The sequence below is a fragment of the Diceros bicornis genome, chromosome 34 (assembly GCF_020826845.1).
Source record: "Diceros bicornis minor isolate mBicDic1 chromosome 34, mDicBic1.mat.cur, whole genome shotgun sequence".
Classification (NCBI taxonomy): Eukaryota; Metazoa; Chordata; class Mammalia; order Perissodactyla; family Rhinocerotidae; genus Diceros; species Diceros bicornis.
In genome coordinates this window covers 27,995,970-28,018,646 of record NC_080773.1, presented here as the reverse complement: position 1 = coordinate 28,018,646, position 22,677 = coordinate 27,995,970, and the positions used below count along the sequence as shown (strand labels likewise).

Below are 22,677 nucleotides of genomic sequence, written 5' to 3'. Positions count from 1 at the left end.
TCCCGAAACTTGATCTTTGTGAGAACTTGGCAGTGGACAAGACCATGAACTGGTTTTTGTTTCCCATCTCCTCTTTCACATCCACTCTGTTTTAACTTTGCCAAAAAACAGGCATTCCTCTTGCCCATTCCATATCTTACTATGGAGCATGGCCCCAAGATGTAAAAGCTTCCAGGGTGTTAAAGAGATGGATGAAATGTTGGAGCCTTCTGTTAGAGTAAGTCCACATGGTAAGAGAGAGCTGAGGTCCCAGGTGCATGTCCTCTTATAATTGAATTTGCTCTTGAATCCACAGGTTCTAGTCTACAGGAACAAGACGTTTTCAGTAATACAGGAAGAAGGAGGTTCCAGGCTTGGGAGATCATCGTTTCTGGCAGCAGCCTGACCTGAGATATCCGACCACAACTTCTGGGCAGGCCCAGAGTAGACAGAAGACAGAGCACACCCTGGAGTTGCTAGCTTGCTCTTAAGAACAGGAGAGATGACCAAGGCCCAGGTGAGGTTTGTTTTACCTGTTACATCCTTTATTTCCCAAGGGATTTGTGGAAGCTTCTAAAAGACAGATGAAATGAGACAGTATGTGTTGATAAAAATCAGGACCTGTCAGAAAATAAGTTTAGGTTATAATCGTAAAATCGTAAAATCAGGGCGAATTAGGAAGCGAGATATGTAGGTCATAGGGTTCATGCAAAGTTCTTAACGTTCAAACCTAGATAAGTGACCGTGTAAGACCCTGAGGGTTGCCTTAGCTTTGAACTTGTGTCTGCTTTTCTTGGCATCCGTAATAACAAGAAAAACGTGAAAAGTTACATGATTTGCAATGTCTGTGAGAAGGCAAACCAGTTCTTCAGGGGAAGTAAACATTTCGTTGCTGTTAGGTCTTAAGAAATTTCTTTTGTTAGCTCTTCAGAGAGGTTTTTTTGGTAGACAGTGTCCTCAATATCAGTCATGTAATAAAGGCATAGGATGTTTCCTTTGGCTCTTTCTTCTTGTTTTCCTCCAAGTAAGCTAAGGAGGTAAGGCCGGAACAGAATTTGATTGGACAAAATTGTTCAAAAGCAGCGCACCTCAACAGTAGAGCCTTCTGGTAGTCTGACTTTACCCAGGAATAGAGCCTGGATTATCCAATAGAATGAGTGGGCCGCTTGACCTTTGAGTGATTCTCCAGGAAGAATTCTCTCCACCAGATGTTTTTACTGATTTGGGAGGAGACAGCTGAAAGTTCCATTCTTTGATAACAGCTTGGAGTACACATATTGACAATGCTCCTTTTATACTTCTTAACCTCAGGTTCAAAAAATGAAGTCAGAGCCAATTATTCTTGTTTTGGTCTTCATATTTTTAACTATGCGAATGATACCTGGCTACATTTGCATGCAAGAGATTCAAGCTAACGGAAGTATTTGCGCCAAAAGAGAGTATTCCCTTTCACCTTTTTCCTTCCCAACCCCCAACCCAAAGGATAACAAATATTAATAATTTGGGTCTCCATCCAGTCCCTTTCTATAATTGACATGTGGTAGAATATGTCTATGTTTATATACATTTCTATGTACATATGTATATGTATATGTACACATATATATGTATATGTACACATACATATGTACATAGAAATGTATACATATGTATGTGTACTTATACATATATAATTGTATATGTTAAGATTTTTTTCCATGTCTGGGATCATATTATGTATACTCTTTGGGGGCCTGATGTCTCTCATTTAAGAGAATGCCTTGAAGATCATTGCTATCAGTATTTTTACATCTTCCTCATTGATTTTAATGTTTGTGTAGCATTTTGTCATGCTGTAATCTAACCCTGTCTGCTTTTGATGGACATTTAGATTACTAATAGATTTTCACTATTACAAACAAAGAAATAATAAATATTCTTACTGCACATTGTTTTATATCTATACAAATATTATTTTAGTACATTTTTAAGCTAGGAAAATTAATTATAGAATTAATTCTATTCCACAGTGTAGCGTTCCACAGTGCTGTGGTCTGAATGTTTGTGTGCCCCCAAAATTCATATGTTTAAATCTTAACCCGCAAAGATGATGGTTTTAGGAGGTATGGGGCCTTTGGGAGGTACATGGGTCATGAGGCTGAGGCCTTCATGAATGGGGCTAGTGTTCTTATAAAAGAGAATCCACAGAGATCCCTCACCCTTCCACCCTGTGAGGACACAGTGAGAAGGTGTTATGAACCCTCTAGGAGCCAGGAAGTGGGTCCTCACCAGAATGCATCCATACTGTCACCTTAATCTTGGACTTGCCAGCCTCCACAACTGTGAGAAATAAATTTCTGCTTATATAAGCTACGTGGTCTGTGTTTTTTGTTACAGTAACCTGAGTGCACTAAGGCACATGGTCCTATGGTGCGTGAAATAGTCACAGTGTGCATAGTTTATCACGGGGAAAATGAGAGAACATGTTCCTGTCCCTCTTTTCCACATCATCTATTCCACCTCAGATTGCACTGGGATTTGTTATTACAGGAATCATTATCATTTGAGGATGTGGCTGTGGGCTTCACCTGGGAGGAGTGGCAGCTCCTGGATCCGTCTCAGAAGGACCTGTACATGGATGTAATGTTGGAGAACTACAGCAACCTGCTGTCAGTAGGTAAGGACAGCATCACAGTCAGCTCCTTTTCTTTCTCATTCAGTGAAATCTGTAAGGTTCCTGAAATATTTCATGGTTTGGACTAAAGCATTGTAGGTGGTAGACTTTTATTCTCCTCTTTGGTCGTAGAATGTGTGCTCTCCTTTCCCGAGTAAAAGGCTTTTACTTTACCAAAGTACAAATGATATGGTCCCTGAAATATAACTTTACCCAGTTTTCATAGATTCCCCAAGCTTAACGACTTGGTGCTAAGTGTTCAGTGATTTCCCATTTACAGGATATCAAGCTACCAAACCAGATTCACTCTTCCATTTGGAGCAAGGAGAACCACCATGGATAGTAGAGGGAGCAGCCCATAGTCAAACCTGTCCAGGTGAGTGAGAGAAAACCAAGAAAATGGGGAGAGATGACACTAAAATTCCAATTGATCAGTGAAGGGTTGACACTGTTGAAATGTTTAGAGAACTTTTCTTAATCCCAGTTGGTAACCCAGAAACCTAACACCTTTCTACATCTCTGTTCTTTATTAGGGCTGTTCTTCCTTGCCTGCTATTTAAAGGATGACGTCTTCCTTTGTTAAAATTTCTAGATCTGATTAAAGTCTTTCTCATCTGGGACCTTGATCTCTTAACCTGGTTCCATTCTTCCCAGCATGCTCCTGTCTTCTCTGTTTCTTTGTAACAGTCTCACTTCCTGTTTTCCACCTTGCTTGCTATGAAGTTCCTCTCACTACCCACACAGATCACTTTGCACTTAGCGCTGCTCTCTACTGCTGCAGTATCCCTGCCCCTTTTCAAAGGGCTGATAGCCCTCCCTGACAATCCACCTCACCTTAATTCATCTAAGAACCACACACACCTCATCTCTCAGGGCACCTCTGTCTACTTATTCACCCCGTTTTTTTAATTCTGCTTGATTCTCGTATTAAAAGTTTAATTCATTCTCAAGGCCTAAGCTCTCTATTCTCTGCTGGAGAGCCCCAAATTGACTTAATCTGTACTCAAATCCCCTGCATGTTGCCAGCCACCAGGGCAGCTGGCCTGTGATGTCCTACTTCCTGGATGCAAAGCCAGTATCCTTTCTCCCAGTAATGTCTTCACCATCATAGAGTGTATCATATATACCGAAGATTTAAGCTCTGTACTCTGACAGATACTCCCAAGTTGACTTGCTATAGTCTAATCTGCCTCTAATTCTGTATTTTGCCTGGACCCAGGATAATTATCCTGTTAAATTCTTTCCTTCAGCTTCAGTGTCAGAACCTGAGATCATTTCTCCTCCTGGTGGATCCTTTTCCTCCTGGTGCATTTTTTTTAGGTTCTCCTGTCCTGCTCTGTGCCATGGCGCCTGGATGCCTTTGAGTTGCCTTGAGTCTCCCCTATTTCATCTGCTCTATTATTTCTGAAGGTCTCTGCTGTTCCTGTTAACTTTCTTTGTTTCGAAAAGGCCTTTTGGAAATTCCACGCTCTCAATTCCCACCTCACAGTAGCCCATGATAATGTAGACTTGCACTGCCCCAATTGCTACATACATTGGCTGATTTCAGTGTTTCTCTTAGTTCCTTTGATGTTATGGCTGCATTCCTCTGTGGGTAGAGGGCATTAAAAGCAGTGGAATTTGATGAGAAAACATGAGGAGTGAGAGTTGCTTGGAAAAACAAGAGGTCCACGTATATAGAGGTTGAGAAGATAAGATCCAGCCAAGTAGAATGAGAAGTATTGGGGCTATGGGAGGAGGGGGGTCGGAAGAAGATGTCCCAAGAATGAGTGACAAACAAATATATATATATATTTTTTTTTTAGGGGAAGATTTTCCCAGGGCTACTATCTGTTGCCAATCTTCATCCTTTTTTCTTCTTTGTCCCCCTAAAGTCCCAGTACATAGTTGTGTATAGTTGTAAGTTATTCTGGTTCTTCTGTGTGAGCCACCACCATGGCATGGCTACTGACAGACAAGTGGTGCGGTTCCGTGCCCGGGAACCAAACCCGGGCCGCCAAAGCGGAGCACACCCGACTTTAACCACTAGGCCATCAGGGTTGGCTTGTGATATATTTTATTGAATGTCAGATACCGATACTGCCTTCTTTTGCTCTGAGCTCTTTTTCTATCTCTGAAGTTCTGGTGCACACATGGAACTCCCTCTTTCCTGACTTCATGTCTACTTTGTATCTACACCACACTAACTCGGTCATGATCGTATATTTTATTGTATTGTTTTACTAGTTGGTATGAGGCTTTTTTTTCCATGTAAATAAAACGGTCTGTATCTGATTCTTCCTTACTTAATGTAGACTACATAATCATTCACTGATAGCATCACTTGCATCCATTCATTACATCTTTCTTGAAATCAGATTTGGTTTTGTTTCATTTTGTTTTTAATTTTGTTTTTTAATCAGAGATGTGTGTAAACCATGTGGGAACTTTTTCAAACTACAGGCTTTGTCTCTTGAGATTTGGCTTCCGATTTGCTAGATACAGGGAGTGACCTGAGCATATGAAGCTTGAAAGGCTTGCCAGGCAATTCTGCTTTGATTCCTGTAGTTGAAGAACCACCCCTCTAATATGCTCCAAGAGAGATTCAGATATATTGAAGGACAGAAATACCTTCCAAGTATAAAAGTCCCAGTTGGAAAGGGTTGACATGAGTGCGTAAAATTCTAAAATTTTTAGCATTTGATTTTGAAGCACAGACAGGGACTGTTTTCCAAAATTAGAGAAAACTGAGCTTTGATAGTGTTACAGAGAGAATCAAGTGCTGTTTTGGGAAGCATGATAAAATAAGTTCTGCAAGAAAGATATCTGGGTTTTGAATAAAAATGATGATGGAAGGCCTTGTGCGTCAGTAATAATATAAAAAGAAGACTTCAGACATGGAAAGGAGGAAGATGATGTGGGACAGTCTTAATGGATTGGCCTCTAGGAGATTATGTGAAAGGAAATGGCTGATTACTCTAGATTTTATGTTAATTATTGGCTTAGAAAGTGTGAATTTGGTTTTATCTTTTTTTGCTAGCTCTGGAGAGTCTTGCTCGATAGCTGGATATTAGCTTTGTAATAATAGGAAGGCATAGCTTGGAGTTCTAGGATAAATGGAAGATATAGGACAGATGAATGTTTTGTTCCTGGATGGAGAATGATTCTTCAAGATCTCTTAATTGATGGGTGCCAGAGATGATGTAGGAACAGAGATTAAGGAAGACTGTGGCATTAGTTGAAAGAAGAAAATTTGGAGATGCCTGTATCAAGGAGATTATAATGGCAAATATAGGATCTGATGGTCTATACCTGTGCTATCCAGTGTGCTGGCCACTGGCCACATGTGGCTACTTAAATTTAAATTTAATTAACATTAACTAAAATTACAAATTCAGTTCTGCAGTTACTCTAGCCACATTCAAGTGCTCAATAGCCATACATGGCTAGTGGCTGCCATATTGGAAAACACAGATATAGAACATTTCCATCATTGCAGAAAGTTTTATTGGACTGTGCTGTACACAGTTACCATATGATTAAACTGGTTGGAGAAGGTGATATTTCCACAAATCAGTACAACTGTAGCTCTTCTCTGGGACGTGGGCAGATGGCCCAGGGACCTATTTTTAAATTCCAGATGGATATATATGCTTTTGGATGCATTGGACTGGGTGAGGTTGTATCATACCTACATAGAAAGTTGATGTATTGACTACAGACAGCATTACTCTAAGTAGGTGATTAGTGTTGTAGGAAAGTTTAACTTTGGTGTGCAGTTGGAATGAGAGGTGAAAAATTTAGTAACAAGGTGATTATTGAATATTTTACCATGATAAAGTTGGAATGAGATGCTGTGGATCCTACATTCTGATTTCCCAATTCCAACCCTCTGTTACTCAAACCCATGGTGCTTATTTGTTTGATCAGCATAGCTATGGTTTGTCTGTGGATGGGCCTGTCATACTCTCTCTGTGCATATCCTTCTCCCAAAGTTTTAAAACTTAGAGCATATGAAGCTGTTGTCCTGGGCCTTCCTCTTTCTCTATCCGTTATTCCTAAATTATCTTACCTAGTCCCATGTAGTCCAAATATTTAAATAATGTTTATATACTCATGACTTAAAATTGTTATCTTAAGGCTAGACCTTTCTCCACACTCATAGATCTAACTGGGTAGTTCATATTCTCTCTTGAATATGTATTAGTTATCTCAAACCTGATGTGTGTCTCAAAATGGAGCACCTGATCCTCCCACAATTGTCAAACCTGTCTCCCACACCTTCCTCATCTTCTTAAATGACACCAGCACCTATGTGGTTGCTTAAACCACATATCGAGGAGCTATCCTTGATTCTTCCCTTTTCCACCTCCAACATTAGTTCTGACAGTGAGTCTTGTCTATTCCTCCTCTATACTATGTCCTTTGTTTTTATATATTTCTCCATCTCCAGTGTAGTCATTCATGCTGAAGCTTCTGTTATGTCTTGCCTGAAATCTACCATAGCCTCTTGTGTATTCTCTCAACAATTTCATCTCTCCAATTCATTCTCCATACAACAGTCATGTGACATTTTAGAAATATCAATTCAGAACGTGTTGTATTCCTGCCAAAAAATGCTTGGTGGCGTGTTGCCATTGCTCTTAGCATAAAACCCCAGTTTCTCTTTTTTTTAATTTTTTTATGATTACTAATTTTTTTTTGTTGTTGTTGAGGAAGATTGGCCCTGAGCTAACACCTGTTGCCAATCTTCCTCTTTTTGCTTGAGGAAGAGTGGCCCTGAGCTAACATCTATGCCCATCTTCCTCTATTTTTGTGTGTGGGTCACTGCCACAGCATGGCTTGATGAGTGGTGTCGGTCTGCACCTGGGCTCCGAACCCGCAAACCCAGGCCGCTGAAGTAGAGCATGCTGAACTTAACCACTACATCACTGGGCCGGCCCCCCAATTTCTAACAAAGTTTTTCTATGGGGTCTGTTTGTTCTCAATTCTACCTACCTTTCCAAACTATTTCTGTTTCACTCAAGCTTGGGATAGTCCAGGTACATCAGTCTCTCTTATGTTTCTTGATAAGGCCTAAGGTTTTTCTGCCTCTAGGTTTTTGCACTGGCCGTTCCCTCTTCTTGGAATGTTCTTCTAGTTATTTGCATAACATTGCTCATTCTTATCCTATGATGTCAACTTAACTTTTTTTCTCTTGTAGATGACTACTGTTATCTAAGATTGGCCTACAGATACTCTACCACCTTCTCATACACCAGTTTTCACATTCTGTAATTTTCTTATTTCTTTGCTTACCTGTTGATTCTCACTCTTTCGCTCTTTCTCTTTCTCTCTTGTTACTGGAATGACAGCTCCATGGAGCCAGAATATATTAGTCATACTAAAGTTTAATAAAAAATTAGTCACTTTACTATGACTAATATATTCTAATTCTGACATTCTAATATTCTATATATTCCCAAATACCAGCCCATTCGATGTTTATTGGATGAATGGATCCATCCTTTCCATCTTCTTTTGTTCTGTTCCAATCACAGTGTGGTTCTATTTCCACTCCTGTCCCAATTTTGCAAGGTCCTATTTGGAAAGAAGTCCAAGTTATATTTATTCATTGTAGACTATACATCATTGTTTCTAAAGTAGCTATTTTTTCTTTTACTGCTTTATAATATTCTCTTTTTTCACAGAGCATAGGATACATATCCATAGGGTACATTTCTTTTAGACTGGGATCTTATAAGAGCTAGCTCAAACCATGGCATTTTTATACCTTTTTGCTCCCTAAAGTTATCATAGATTTTTTCATTGTTCTTTTTCCTAGAAGAAATATGGGAGATTGACCATATGCAGTGGCACCCAGAAAACCAAAACGAGATTAAAACTTTGGAAAGATGTCAGCAGAGTTATGCACTTGGAAATAATTTTGATGTATGCAAAACTCTTATTCCTTTAAAACAAAGGCACAATAAATTTGGCTCACATTGTAAAAGTTTGAAATCACATTTAGGTTTTGTAGTCCAGAATGGAAGATATGCAGGAAAGGATTCTGATGAGTTTAGTAGATATGGGAAATCATCTCTCTACATCCAGCATGATAAATCTCTTACTGAAATTAAATACCATGGGTGTGTTAAACCCAGTAGCACTAAATCACAGCTCAATGACCATCAAAAAGCTTATCCAGGAAAGAAACCACATGAATGCAATGAGTGCGGGAAAGCCTTCTCCAGGAAGGCACAGCTTGTTAGACATCAGAGAACTGAAAGAGGAGAGAAACCCCACGGTTGCAATGAATGTGGGAAAACATTCATGAGGAAGATTCAGCTCACCGAACATCAAAGAACTCACACAGGAGAGAAACCCCACGAATGTAATGAATGTGGAAAAGCCTTTTCCAGAAAGTCACAGCTTATGGTACATCAGAGAACTCACACAGGAGAGAAACCCTATGGATGCAGTGAATGTGGAAAAGCCTTCAGCCGGAAGTGCCGGCTCAATAGACATCAGCGATCTCATACTGGAGAGAAACTTTATGGATGCAGTGTGTGTGGGAAAGCCTTTTCCCAGAAGGCATACCTCATTGCACATCAGAGACTTCACACAGGAGAGAAACCTTATGAATGCAGTGAATGTGGAAGAACCTTCTTTTTTAAGTCAGACCTGACCAAGCATCAGAGAATTCATACAGGAGAGAAACCTTATGAATGCAGTGAGTGTGAAAAAGCCTTCAGAAGCAAATCGAAGCTCATTCAGCATCAGCGAACTCATACAGGAGAGAGACCATATGCGTGCAGTGAATGTGGCAAAGCCTTTGCCCACATGTCAGTCCTCATTAAACATAAGAAAACTCATTCAAGAGAGAAAGCTATAAACTCACTGAAGGTGGAGAAACCTTCCTCAGGGAGTCATGGCTCTTTATACATGAGTGAACTTGTAGGGGAGCAAAACTCTAAGAACACAGTGCCTGTGGAAATGTCTTCTTTGGGAACTCAGCCCTTATTAAACATCAGTGAGCTCCTAGGGGGTAGAAATGTAGTGATTGTGGAACAGCCTTTTCCAAGGAGTCAGACTTCAGTAGATAATCGGGATTTTGCACAGGGAATAAGCCTTGCAAATGCAGTGAATGTGACAACACCTTCAGTAATAAATTATGTCTTATATGTTACGGATATTGTGTAGGAAAAAAATCCTCTGAAACCAGAAATGCAGAAAAGCCTTTAGCAAGAATCCTCCATGCCTTTATGTTAGAGCTCACTTAGGACAGAAATGCTATGGATGCAGTGGTTGTGGAGAACACTTGTGTGAGAAGTTAGACTTACTAAATGTTAGTGAAAGCATATTGTGCAAAAATGCAGCTATTGTGGGGAAGCCTTTTCCTGGAGGTCATATCGTGGTTGGTATCAAAGAATTCCCACAGGACTAAAACCTCAGGAAAGAATGTGATGGTTTTCAGTGATAAATTGTGCCTCACCACATGTCAGAGAAGCATGGAGGGACAACTCTAGACACACCAAATGTGGAAAATATTTTTAGTAAAATGTGGAAGAACTCATAGAAAAGAGAAACCCATGAAAGCAATAAAAGATGGAAATTCTAACACCAGATTAACTCATGAATCACAATTTTATACCTTGGGAATCTGGGAAAGACTTCTTTAATAAATGAAACCTTCTTGACACCAGGAATTGCATCATGTAATGAAAACCTACGAATATAATGAATGTGGAAATACAGCTATATTAGTTTCTTATGGCTGCTGTAACAAATTACCACAAATTTGGTGTCTCAAAACAACCCAAATTTATTATCTTACAGTTCTGGACGTCTAAAGTCTAAAATGCATCTCCCTGGGCTAAAAGCAAGGTGTTGGCAGGGCTGCATTTCTTTTTGGAGGCTCTAGGGGAGAATCTATTTCTTTGCTTTTCCAGCTTCTAGAAGCTGCCCCAAATTCCGTGGCTCGCAACCCCCTTCCATCCTCAAAGCAGCAATGGCGGGTCAACTCTTTCATCACTCTAACAGTGATTCTTCTGCCTCCCTCTTCCACATTTAAGGACCCTTGTGATTATATTGGGCCCACCCAGATAATCCAGGATAATCTCCCCACTTAACATCAGCTAATTAGCAACTTTAACTCTATTTGCTGTTTGGAGTCCCCTTTGATTTATAATCCAACATATTCACATGTCCTAGAGATTAGGATGTGGACATCTTTAGGAGACGGTTATTCTGCCTACCACAGACCACCCTCTGGCACCCAATGATTCATGTCCATCCCACATACAAAAAGCATTTACCCTATCCCAACATCTCTAAATGTGTCAACCCGTTACAGTACCAACTCAAAGTCCAAAATCTCACTAAAATTTATCAGCTCAAAAGTGCCAAATTTCATCATCTAAATCAAGTATTGATGAGGCTCTGGGTACAATCCATCCTGTGAACAATTCCAGAGGCACAATTCCTCTCTGTGAACCTTCTGTGAAGCTTTAAAACTCGAGAAACAATTTATATGGTCCTAAAATACTTAATTCCATCTTCTACCTTAATTCCTATTTACCATGTAATGTAACATATTTCCAGGTTCTGGGGATTAGGACATAGACATCTTTGGGAGGCCATTATTCCACCTACCAAAAAACATTAGATTTCAGAGAATTTACACTGCAGTAAATTCCAACCTAGCCATCAAATAAATTTAAAAAAGCATGTTCCCAGAGAAATAATTATAGTAATTATGATCTAAGTACACTAACATTTTTTTTCTATAATCAGTGAATCTTACACTGTGGTTGTTAGATATGAGTACCATGGAGTGCTCTTGTAATGTATAAATCAAATTATCAGCACTGGAAAAGAACTGTTAAATGTCCTAAAGGAACATGAAATCTATGCTGCTGAAAATGCTGCCACACATATGTTTGTATGTATTCTAAAATTGTATAAATTGACATATCTGCATATACCATAATGCACCTAAATACTGACCAATATTTTTCACAGCCAACTCCAAGAAAGTCTTTTTTCTTAACATTAAATGTTTCATGTGTATACCTCCCACCTTAAATAGCTAAAAAAGTGGAATATATGGATGCACTGTTTTCAGACATGGGGTGAGAGGGAGCGCAGGACAGCTATCTCTGAAAGAAAGGAAACAAGTGAAGTGAGCCTTACAATTGCCCCAGCTTACTGCTGAGAGTGAGTTTCCATTCTGCAGCATAGGGAGGAGGAACCTAAAGAGATCCTAGCAGTCTCCCTGAATTGAGAAAAAGTTGAGAGTTTGGAGAATTGAGGGTGGCTCAGATTTGTGGGGCAGATTACAGGAGAGGAGAGAGCTGCACCCAGAAAGAGTTACAGAGTTCTGTAGAGTTCCCCTACAAGTTTTTAAGTTGTAATCAGCACATATATGTGAGGAAGCTCCCTAGGCTGGAGAAAGAACCACTGGAAATGAACAGGCAGAACCATCCTTGGAGCTTGCCCAAGGTTGAGAATAATTTGTGTTTCCACCAGCTGGAATGGAAACAACTCCTTACTTTTGGAGAATCACAGTGGAAGTTCAGAAGAGTCTTGCCTCAGTGGGTGGCTTACATGGGATCTAGACTACAGGCTGCTCTGAACCCTCCTAACAAAGTATAAACACAAGCCACTAAAGGACCAAACTGTTTCCAAGTAATTTAACTGCTTCCCAGAACAAAGCCCAATAGTATTTAAAGGATTAGAAAGCAATCCATCAACTGGTAATGAAAAATTCACAATGTCTGGCATCTAATCAAAACCTAGCAGGTATGCAAAGAAGCAGGAAAATAGGACCCATGAACATGAAGAAAAGTCAATAGAGACCTAGAAGTGGTGTGGGTGAGAGAATTAGTAGAAAATGATGTTAAAAGCAGCTATTATAAATATGCTATATGCTCAAGAATGTTGTGTCAGGTAGATTATAAAATATAATTTACTGTGGGGTTCTCTCCATGTGAGCAAAGGGGCAGACCAGGCCCAGTCTAGGCACTAGAGCCTCTGTCCCTAGGATGTTCAGCCTTCCAGGAAGGGGCCCAAAGGAAGCAGTTGTCATCAGTGAGGACGGGGTCCCATGAGGAGGACCAAGCCCAGCTGAATTTGGGGAGTGTAGTTTGGCCTGTGTCCAGTTCCTCTTTGCTTTTTTTTATGAGATCAGGCACCTGTGGTGGGCTGCTGAGGTTTCTGGGAGGTACAGTTTGGGGTACATTGTCTTCCTGGTTAGGGGCTTGTGCATCTTGGCTGTTTGGCAGCCACAGGGGTTTCTGGGACACGCAATTCATTTGCCTTCAGTCATTTTTCTCCACAAGAGTGAATTCTACCTGAGTCTGAGTGGTGGTTGAAGAGGGTACCTGTCAGAACCCCGACCAAAAGCCACTGGGGCTTCTGTAAGCAGCATGAGAGGGAATTGTTCTTGTTTGGTTCAATTCCAAGTCCATCCAGTGGCTCGGCTGGGACCTGGTTGGATTTTGGTGGGTCTGTCCTGCTGTGTGCCCCAGGCAGGAAGTGGCTCCAGGGAACTCCATTGCATGGGATGCATTTGCTCTCATTCTTCTTGGTCTAGGGGCCAGATGGATCCATGTTGGGGGCCAGAAGGGGAATTTGAATGTGTCCTGTGTGTCCTATGGGGTGTCTAGTCCAGGCCGCTTCTTCCCAGCCCTGTTACCATGAACAGAAAGCTTACAGAACAATGTCTGCCATGCAGTGCCTTGAGGACTAAGTGAGCAACTTTTAAATAGTATTATTGTTATGAATGGGAAGATGATTTAGGCAGAAAGAAATTTGATTTACACACTTTAGAACCTACAACGCTGGTGTACAGATGTACGGATTCCACCCACTTTGTCTTGATTTCCAGTCCAGAACTTGGGTCTCTAGATTCTAGAACCTGCCAGACCCCAGATAAATCAAGAGGCAGCCACCCCACCACAAGTTGCCTGGTACTCATCTTGTTCAGGGGTGCAGTTACTCCAGGTTCCCACTGGCTTTCTCTCTGTTTGTATCTGTTTAAGGGAGGATGGGGGGAGAAGACTAGGAATTCCTAGGTGGTATGTGGGCTGGTTAGTCTGATCTCCGAGGGCTCCTTTTTCCAACCACAGCCTTATACTTTTAAGAATCCATCCTTCATTGAAAGAGAATAGTTGAGTAATTGTCCAAATTCTAAAAGCTAGGCCTCTCTCTGAACAGTGTCTCCTTTACTCTTGATCACAGATCTCTTGTCAGGTGTTCAGAACCAGAAAAAGACAATACCCTAAAAGTGCTGGCCATTTCCTAACAACAGAAGAAATTGACCAAGGCCCTGGTGGGTTTTTATTTGTTTCTCCATTTTGCCTTTCATCCTCATGGATTTGCAGAGGCTTATAAAAATAACTATTGGGGGCCGGTCCCGTGGCCTAGTGGTTACGTTTGGTGTGCTCCGGTGGCCTCGGTTCGGTTCCCGGGTGTGGACCTACGTCACTCGGTGGCCATGCTGTGGTGGCAACCCACATACAAAATAGAGGAAGATTGGCACAGATGTTAGCTCAGGGCAAATCTTCCTCAAGCAAAAAAATTTAAAAAACTATTAAATGGAAACATACACTTTCCTAAATTCAGAGTTTGAGAGAAAATAAACACTAAAATCAAGATTAGGATGAAGTTACAATGGGGAAATGTAGGTCATAGGGTTCATATAAAGGAATACTAGTGAATAAATATGTAAGAATATATGATGTACTTAAGTTGAATTACAAATTGTTTCTAATGTTTCTGGTATCAATAATGTGTTAGTTTTCTGTTGGTGTCAAAAGAAACTTTTAGCAGCTTAAAACAATGCAAATTTATTATTTCACAGTTCTTTAAGTCAGAAGTCTGGGTTGGCTTGGCTGATTGCTCTATTTTTCATTAGACTGAAATCAAGGTATGGGCCAATGGGGCTCTTATGGGAAGGCTCTGTGAAGAACCTGCTTCCAAGCTTAAGCAGGTTGTTGGTAGAATCCATATCCTTGTGACTGTAAGTCTGAGATCCCTGTTTCTTCGCTGGATGTCAGCTGGTGGTCGATCTTTGCTCCTAGGGGCTGCCTGCATTCGTTCTGATGCTTTCCAGGTGGACCCCCTCCAGCAATTGATTGAGTTCCTCTCATGCTTCAGATCTCTCCAACTTCCCTTTCTGACACGTCTCGCTGACTGTCTCTTCCACCTTCCTCTTCTGCTTTTAACTGCTTATGTGATTACATTGGGCCCACCTAGATAATTCAGGTTAATCTCCCAATCTTGCAGTCAGGTGACTAGTGATCTTATTACATCTGCAAACTCCCTTCACAGTAGTACCTAAATTAATATTTGATTGAACAGTTAAGGGGCAGGAATCTTGAGGGGTGATCTTTAGAATTCTAATATAAATAATAACATGAGAAACACTAGAAGTTATATGATAGATGTTGTTCATAACGAGAAATCAGGCCAACTCCTCAGAGGAAATAATTATTTGCCAGCACTTAAGTATATGAAGTGAATTAAGGATCAAAGTTTCTATTTTCCCACGTGGATATCCAGTTGTTCCAGCAACACTGGTTAAAATGGCTTTACCCAGTGGACTCACTTGTCATTTTGATCTAAAAATCAATTAAATGTATTAGTGTGAGTTTAGTCTTGGACACTCTTATCTCTTCCATTTACCTGTGTGTCTGCCTCTACATCAATGCTGCACTTGTCTTGATTATTATAGTTTTAAAGTAAGTCTTTAATCAGATAAAATTAAGTTCTCCAACTTCTTCCTTCTGTTTCAGTATTATTTTGGCTTTTCTATATCCATTGCTTATCAATGTGAGAATGAGCTTATTTATTTGTTTTAAAAATGCCTTCTGTAATTTTGATAGTGATTGCAATAAATCTATTTAGGTAGAAGAACAGTTAAACAGTGTACAGTCTTTCAATCTATGAACATGGTATAGCTTTCCTTTTATTTGGATATTCTTTATTTCAGCAATGTTTTGTGGTTTACATTGTAGCAATCTTGCACATCTTTTATTAGATTTATTCTTGAATATTTTAGGATTTTTTTTTTTTTGCTATTGTAACTGGTATCATTTTAGTTTTATAAGTTCTAGTAGTTTTCTGTAGGCTTTCTTGGGTTTCCTTTATACACAGTTATGTTGTCTGCAAATAACTAATACTTCTTTTCTGATCTTTAATCCTATTATTTTTCTTGTTTTATTGCACTGGTAAGGTCCCCTAGTATGATATAGAATTTGAGAGTGGGAATCTTTGTGTCATTCTCAATCTGAATGGAAAAGTGTGTTTTGCACATGGAGTGGTCGTGAATTTTGGTGCCACAAGGGCAGACTGTACTAGCTTGAATAATGTGCCTTTTATTATTATTATTATTGATTTTGTTGTTATTATTTTAGTGGTTGCTATAGGGCTAACAATATGGCATCTTTAATTTATCAAGGTTGACTTAGAATTGATATGTGCCATTTTACACTACTCGTTTCACACATGACACCTTACCTTTCCCACTTCACACTTCTAATTCACACATTCCATTTCACACTTCAAAAAATTTAATAACCTTATGGCAGTATAATTCCATTTGGATTTACTCCCTGTCCTTTGAGCTATTGTTGCCCTACCTTTTAGTATTTTATTGTTATAAACTCACAGTGTTATTTATTTTGTTCCAAAGCAGTAAAGGGCCAGATGGTAAATATATTCAGCTTTGCAAGCCATTACAGTCTCGATCACAACTGTTCAATGCTCTGTTCTATAGTGAAAACATCCATAGGCTTGTAAACAAATGGCTTTGGCTATGTTCCAATAAAACTTAATTTACAAAAATAGGCAGTGGGTTGGGTTTGCCCACCTCTGTTCTAAACAATTTGTCTTTTAAGGAAAATGAGAAGAATAAAAACGTAGTCTTATAAATATCCTGTTTGTCGTTTCTGGTGGTGTTCATTTCTTTCTGTTGATTTGAGTTTTCCACTAGTGTAATTTTCCTTCAGCCTGAAAACATCCTTTAACGTTTCTTCTGTACAGGTCTTTTGGCAGTGAATTCTCTCAGATTTTGTTTATTTAAAAATATATTTATTTCACACTCATTTTTTAATAATATTTTCCCTGGAAGTATTCTGGGTTCTAGGTTGACAGTGCTTTTCTTTCGTCACTTTAAAGGTGTGATTCTACCCAGAAATCAAAATATAGTTATGTACACTGGAAATTTATATAATGTTATAAACCAATGTTACCTCAATTAAAAAAGGAAAGAAAATTAATAAATACCTAAAAATAAAGTGTGATTCTAGTATCTTCTGGCTCCCAGAATTGTTTCTGGTTAGAAGTCAGCAATCTTTCATATTAGTATTTCCCTGTATATAATGTGTCTTTTTTTTCCTCTGGCTGTTTTTAATATTTACTTTTTATCTTTGGTTTTCAGAGTTTCACTATGATGTCTTTCAAAAATAGATACCATATTTTTTGTCATTAAAAAGCAGATACCATATTGTCCTTTTCATGTCTTTAGAAAGGGCCAGCCCGGTGATGTAGTGGTTAAGTTTGCGTGTGCTCCACTTTGGAGGCCCGGGGTTCACGGTTTCAGATCCCGGGCACAGACCCATGCACCACCCATCAAGCCATGCTATGGCAGGCGTCTCACATATAAAGTAGAGGAAGATGGGCATGGATGTTAGCCCAGGGCCAATATTCCTCAGAAAAAGAGGAGGATTGGCAACGGATGTTAGCTCAGGGCTAATATTCCTCCCTCCTCCCCCCAAAAAAGATAATGTCTTTAGGATTTGTAGTGTTGATTAATTTTCATCACTTTGTTTTAATTTGTCTTCTCTCTTTTTTCTTAGTCTTGCTATAGGTTTGCTGATTTTAGTAAACTTTCCAGTTTTCTCTTTTGTTTATCAGTTTACTATTGATTTGCTTATAGCATCTTTAGTTTTTTCTTCTACTTTAGGTTCAATTTACTGTTTTTTTTCCTGCTAGCCTCATAAATGGAGAATTAGATCATTGATTTTACACCTTTCTCTGTCTAACACAAGCAATTAAAGTGATTGCTTTACCTGTAACCACTGGTAGGCTGCATTTATGTTATATAAGACCTTATCAGTATGATAACTGACAAACACATAAAGAGCAATGTTTTTAAAGTGGACATGGTTGTGAGACTTGGTAAAGATCATGCCCAATAATAACCAAATTTGTCAATATTTTGCTTTCTAGTTAGTGCTTTTTGCATCTTGTTTATGAAATCTTTGCATATCCCATGATAATCAATGTACTCTTGTAAGTTTTCCCCTAAAATTTTAATATTTTAGTGTTTATATTTAGGCTTATGATCCGTTTTGAATTTATTTTTCTGAATGTGTGAGGCAGGGGGTGAAAGTTCATTCATTTCCCCTCATATAGTTATCCAATTCAACTACTACAGTTTATTGAAAAGACCATCCTTTTCCCCTACTGAATTACATTGGCATCTTGTCATAAAATAGGTGGTTATGTATACTGAATCTTTTTCTGGGATCTGTGTATGTTGTTCCATTGTTGTATTTACTATCCTTGTACTAATAATATGACACTGTCCTAGGTACAGTGGGTTTTTACATAATAAGTCCCTAAACTCTGGTAGGGTTATGTCTTCCAGTTTTTCTTCTTCTTCAAGGTTGCCTTGGCTATTCCAAGTCTTTTGTACATCTATATAAATTTTAGAACTCACCTCTGTATTTCTTACCCCCTCCTTCATATGGTCTGTCTCTTTGCATTCTTTGGGGTATTTTTAGATCTCTATTCCAGTGTGTTAATTCTTCAGCTATATCTGTATGCTATTACTTTGTCAATTGAGTCTCTAATTTTAGTTACTATATACAGTCAATTCTTGTTATTCACAGTACTTACATTCTGTAAAATTGCCATGAACACTGAATTAGCAAGTATTGAACTGTTGCTCCTAGGGGAAATATGGATTAGGATCCTGGGAGCCCCTGGTTACATTTTTGTCAATCAATCAATGAATAATGTTGTTTTATGTGTGTTTCTGTTTAAAGACACCTTATTTAATATATACCATTGATTTATTAGCATTGAACTCATGGCCAACAGCATTATAACTCATGCTTGAACAAAGCTTGTCTAACACATATATTTTTTCCATAAGGCACATCACTGCCTTCTCGCACTTAGGAACACTAGACGGCACTTGAGCACGTGTGCTTGGAGGCCATTTTAAACAGCAAAATCACCAACAAAAAGCATAAAAATGTGAAAAAAAAAAAGAAAACATGGCACTAAACAGACCACGAAAAGGACACTTGTTCTGGTAGGAGAACTGAAACAAGGAGACAGAGCATTTTGTTCAGACTCAGCTGGGAACATACACAATGAGCAACTCAAATTATTTGTACTCAAATTATTCTATGCATGTCTGCAAATGATCACAAAGTGCTTTGATTGTTGATTTTGGGGTTATGAAGAAATTTTAGCAGGTAGGTAAAGTCACAAACAAGAAATCCATGAATAATGAGGATTGACTGTACTTTATTTTTAAACTTTCTGCTGGTTCATATACATCTGATTGGTCATTTTAATAATATTCTTTCCTCATATTTTAGATATCTTATTTCTCAATATATTGAACATTCATATTAATATTCTGTGCTGATAATTCCTGTGTGTGTGATCATTTCGTGTCTGATTCTATTGTTTCTTCTTTCTTCTGAAACGTGCTCAAAATAAAAGCTCCTTGAAGACAGATATTTGCTGTGTTTAAATGTTAGCCCTTTGTTCTCCAACTTTTAAATAGATGTTTAAAATGTTTTTTAGAGGTTACTATTTTAGGGATATTTTTGCCTGTAGGATTTAATGAATATGCCTTTCAAAAACTTCTAATTTATTGGATTTGTTGATAATTAAGTGTTCACTTGCAACATAGATTTAATGGCACTTTACTTCTTTCCGTAATGAATAATGAAAACTATTACACAGAGATATAGCATTTGTAACTTATGGTGAAAACAAGAACATAAACTTAGAGATCTTTTCCACATCAGTAATGATCACCACAAATTGAAGAAGATGTGTTATTACGGCTATTAATGTCATTTGACGATATGTCTGTGGACTTTACCTGGGAAGAGGGGCAGCTCCTAGATCTGCTCGGAAGAACCTATACCAGGATGTGATGTTGGAGAATTATAGCTAGTTGAAAATGATTGCCCTCTGTCACTCAGAGTGTGCACAGCCAATAGCGTTTCCTTTTTCAGTTGCTTTGGCTTCCAAAGAGCTTCAGGACACTGGACTTGAGTTTATAGGCAATAGATTCTTAGTCCCTCCTCTGTTCCCAGATAGAACTTAATGCACTCTCACCTTTGATAGATCTTTAATCTGCCAAAGTGAAAGTATGCCAGTTCTTGAAATGTTTTGTGCTCTTCCTTGACATCCCTCACCAAGTCCAATTATAAGTGTCCAAGTCTTTGTCATTTCCCGCGAACAGGCTATCAAGCTACCAAACCAGATATCCTTAATTTCGAGCATGGAGAAGAGCCATGGAGAGATGAAAAGCAAAGTCAGTGCTTTTCAGGTGAGTGAGCAACTGCGAACCAGCGAGATGTGAGACTTTAAAAGTAAAGTAGTTAGCCCTGAAGGGGTGATCTCTTCCAAATTTGTTTAATAAGGCTAAAACTTTGAAAGTCATTACAAATACCTAACTCATTGGTATGGCTTTCTTTTGCTTGGTGTTTCAAGGAAGACATGCCTCTTTTTCTTTCTTTTTGAATTGATTCAATGTTCAGTAGAATGTTGTTTTCTGTGCAACATTCAGACTTCCTCCTTTTCTTCTACTTCCTCTTTGGGATGATACTTTCTGCTTTCCCCACATCTCTTGTTTTCACTCCTTTTACCTGATCAAATAATGTAACAGTTCTTCTGGTTAATACAGTAGCACCTTTTATCCTGGGGTAAGGATATTTGGCCCACTGGCCAGTTTTTATATTTCAAATGGACTTCAGTGGGCAGTGTGAGAATGTATCAAAACTAGAAGGTTTTGTAATGTAACAAGCTAGAAGGTGGGAATGTTGACCACAGTAATGTTCTCTAAATATGATATTAGAGCTTTGAGAAGGTCGTTGTCTGTTGCATGAAGAATTAATTAAAGTAGAAAGAATCAGTAAGAGAGGATAACTACACTTATATTTAAATGAGAAGCTGAGGATCCTTCATTCTAACCTGCTTCCCCCAAATATTTAAAACTTAAGTTGGCATTTTCCTTGGTAGTTATTGTTTGCACCTCATAGATGGACTTGCTACATTCTTTGGGCATCTTCTAAAGTCTTCAGAATCAAAGAGCATGAAGCTTCATCCTTGCCTATTTCTATCATTCAATTTCATGGCCTTAACAATACTGGTTATACGCTGATGACCCCCAAATTTCTGTCTACAGGCCAGACCTTCCCTTATTCCCACACATTCACCTGGATATTTCTGCACTTGCAGATCTAATAGCTCCCTCAAACTTCATGTTACTGTCGGTTCCTCTTTTCACTCACACCACAAATCCAATTCCTGAGCAAGTCTAGTCTTTTCTTTCTCCTCATGATGCCCTGAGGTCCTCCACTCCTTTCTGTACCTATTGTTTTCACTCAAGCCTCAATATCCATTATCTCTTGCCAAAATTATTATAGTTTTCTTGAAAATACTCTTACTTCTTCTTACTCTTGTTTCTCTCTATTCTCCACATAATAGCTGTAATTTTTTGGTTTTATTTTAATATTTTTATTTATCTATAAAAAATAAGTAATGGGAGTCAGTGTTTCCAGCCCCTCACCCCCAAAATTCATAAACATAAAAATACACTGCAGAATATCTGTATTTTTAAAGATACTGAGTTTCGACAGTTACCTGGGTAGAGAAAAAGGGGTATGGAAGATAATTAACCCGTCATATAGAAAGAACAGTCTTCTGAGTTGGAAGATGAATGGAAAGATCCAAAGTATAATCTGAAAAATGCTATATGACATAGCAGATCTTTACCAATTTTCACAACCACAGTCAATAAGCCTAGAAATAGTATTTATGTCACAATATGTAAGATCTTGTCCGTGTGATAGTTGATGCACATACACACAAGATGACATCTTTAAAGTGAAAATCAGGACATGTCATCTCTCTTCCACTATTACCTTGGATGCCATCCCGTTACTATTAGCATAATATCTAAATTCCTTCCAGGATTCTCCTACACATGAGCATTTCCTGACTCCTACCTAAATTCTTTTTACTATGTAAATTTTTTTGAAGTACCGCACACACAGAAAAGTGTACAAATATAAGGGTACAGCTCAGTTAAATTTTACAGTCAGCCTGCTGTGTAACCAGCACTTAGATCGAGAGTACCAGACTACTGTGCAGGATGCCACTGTGTGAATGTAACACAATTTATCCATTCTACATTTGGACCACCATGAGTAATGCTCGTACATATCTGTCCATAAATGTTTTCTTTTATTTTTTATTTTCTCCTTTTGAAAAATGTTTATTTCTAAATACTTTAGACTTAATGAGAAATCTCAAAATTATACACAAATTTGTGGCACATTCTTTTTGCAGATTTCTGTAAGTGGTAATTTACCACATTTGCTTTATCATAGTCTATCTTTCTTCCTATCTATCATTACACACACACACACACACACACACACACACACACACACACACAGGTAATATTGCTTTTCTGAACTCTTATCCCTACAGACATAAGTGTGTGTTTCCTAGAAATAAAGTCATTTTTTTAAAATAACCAGACTACAGTTATCAAAATCAGAATATTAATATTGATACAGAGCTATTGTCTAATCTACATAACTTACTCAAATTTTAGTGGTTGTCTCACTGATGTTTTTTATAGTAAATGAAAAAAAAACCTTTTCTGGGCCTCTTCTTGTTATCTTGCTCATTCTGTTGTGGGTACACTGGCTTTCATAGAGAAGTCAGAGCTCACTAACTGTGACTCAACTCCTTTAGGCAGGATTCCATACGGATACAATGAATGTGCAGTGAATGCTTATAAACGACTCGTGACC

The 22,677-nt window shown here is 38.6% G+C and overlaps 1 protein-coding gene across 4 annotated transcripts in view; it reads left to right on the top strand.

Annotated features, from left to right (window-relative positions):
- Window positions 1-16,843, top strand: part of ZNF577 (zinc finger protein 577) — a 48,544-nt gene extending 31,701 nt beyond the window's left edge. For all 4 annotated transcript variants that reach the window (XM_058530080.1, XM_058530077.1, XM_058530078.1 and 1 more), the window contains 4 exons: window positions 296-496; window positions 2,509-2,635; window positions 2,913-3,008; window positions 8,436-16,843. In XM_058530080.1, the coding sequence (XP_058386063.1) occupies window positions 482-496; window positions 2,509-2,635; window positions 2,913-3,008; window positions 8,436-9,793 (1,596 nt within the window). In that variant the 5' untranslated portion in view covers window positions 296-481 and the 3' untranslated portion in view covers window positions 9,794-16,843. The remainder of the gene's footprint in view (window positions 1-295; window positions 497-2,508; window positions 2,636-2,912; window positions 3,009-8,435) is intronic.
- Window positions 16,844-22,677: the final 5,834 nt, after the last annotated feature.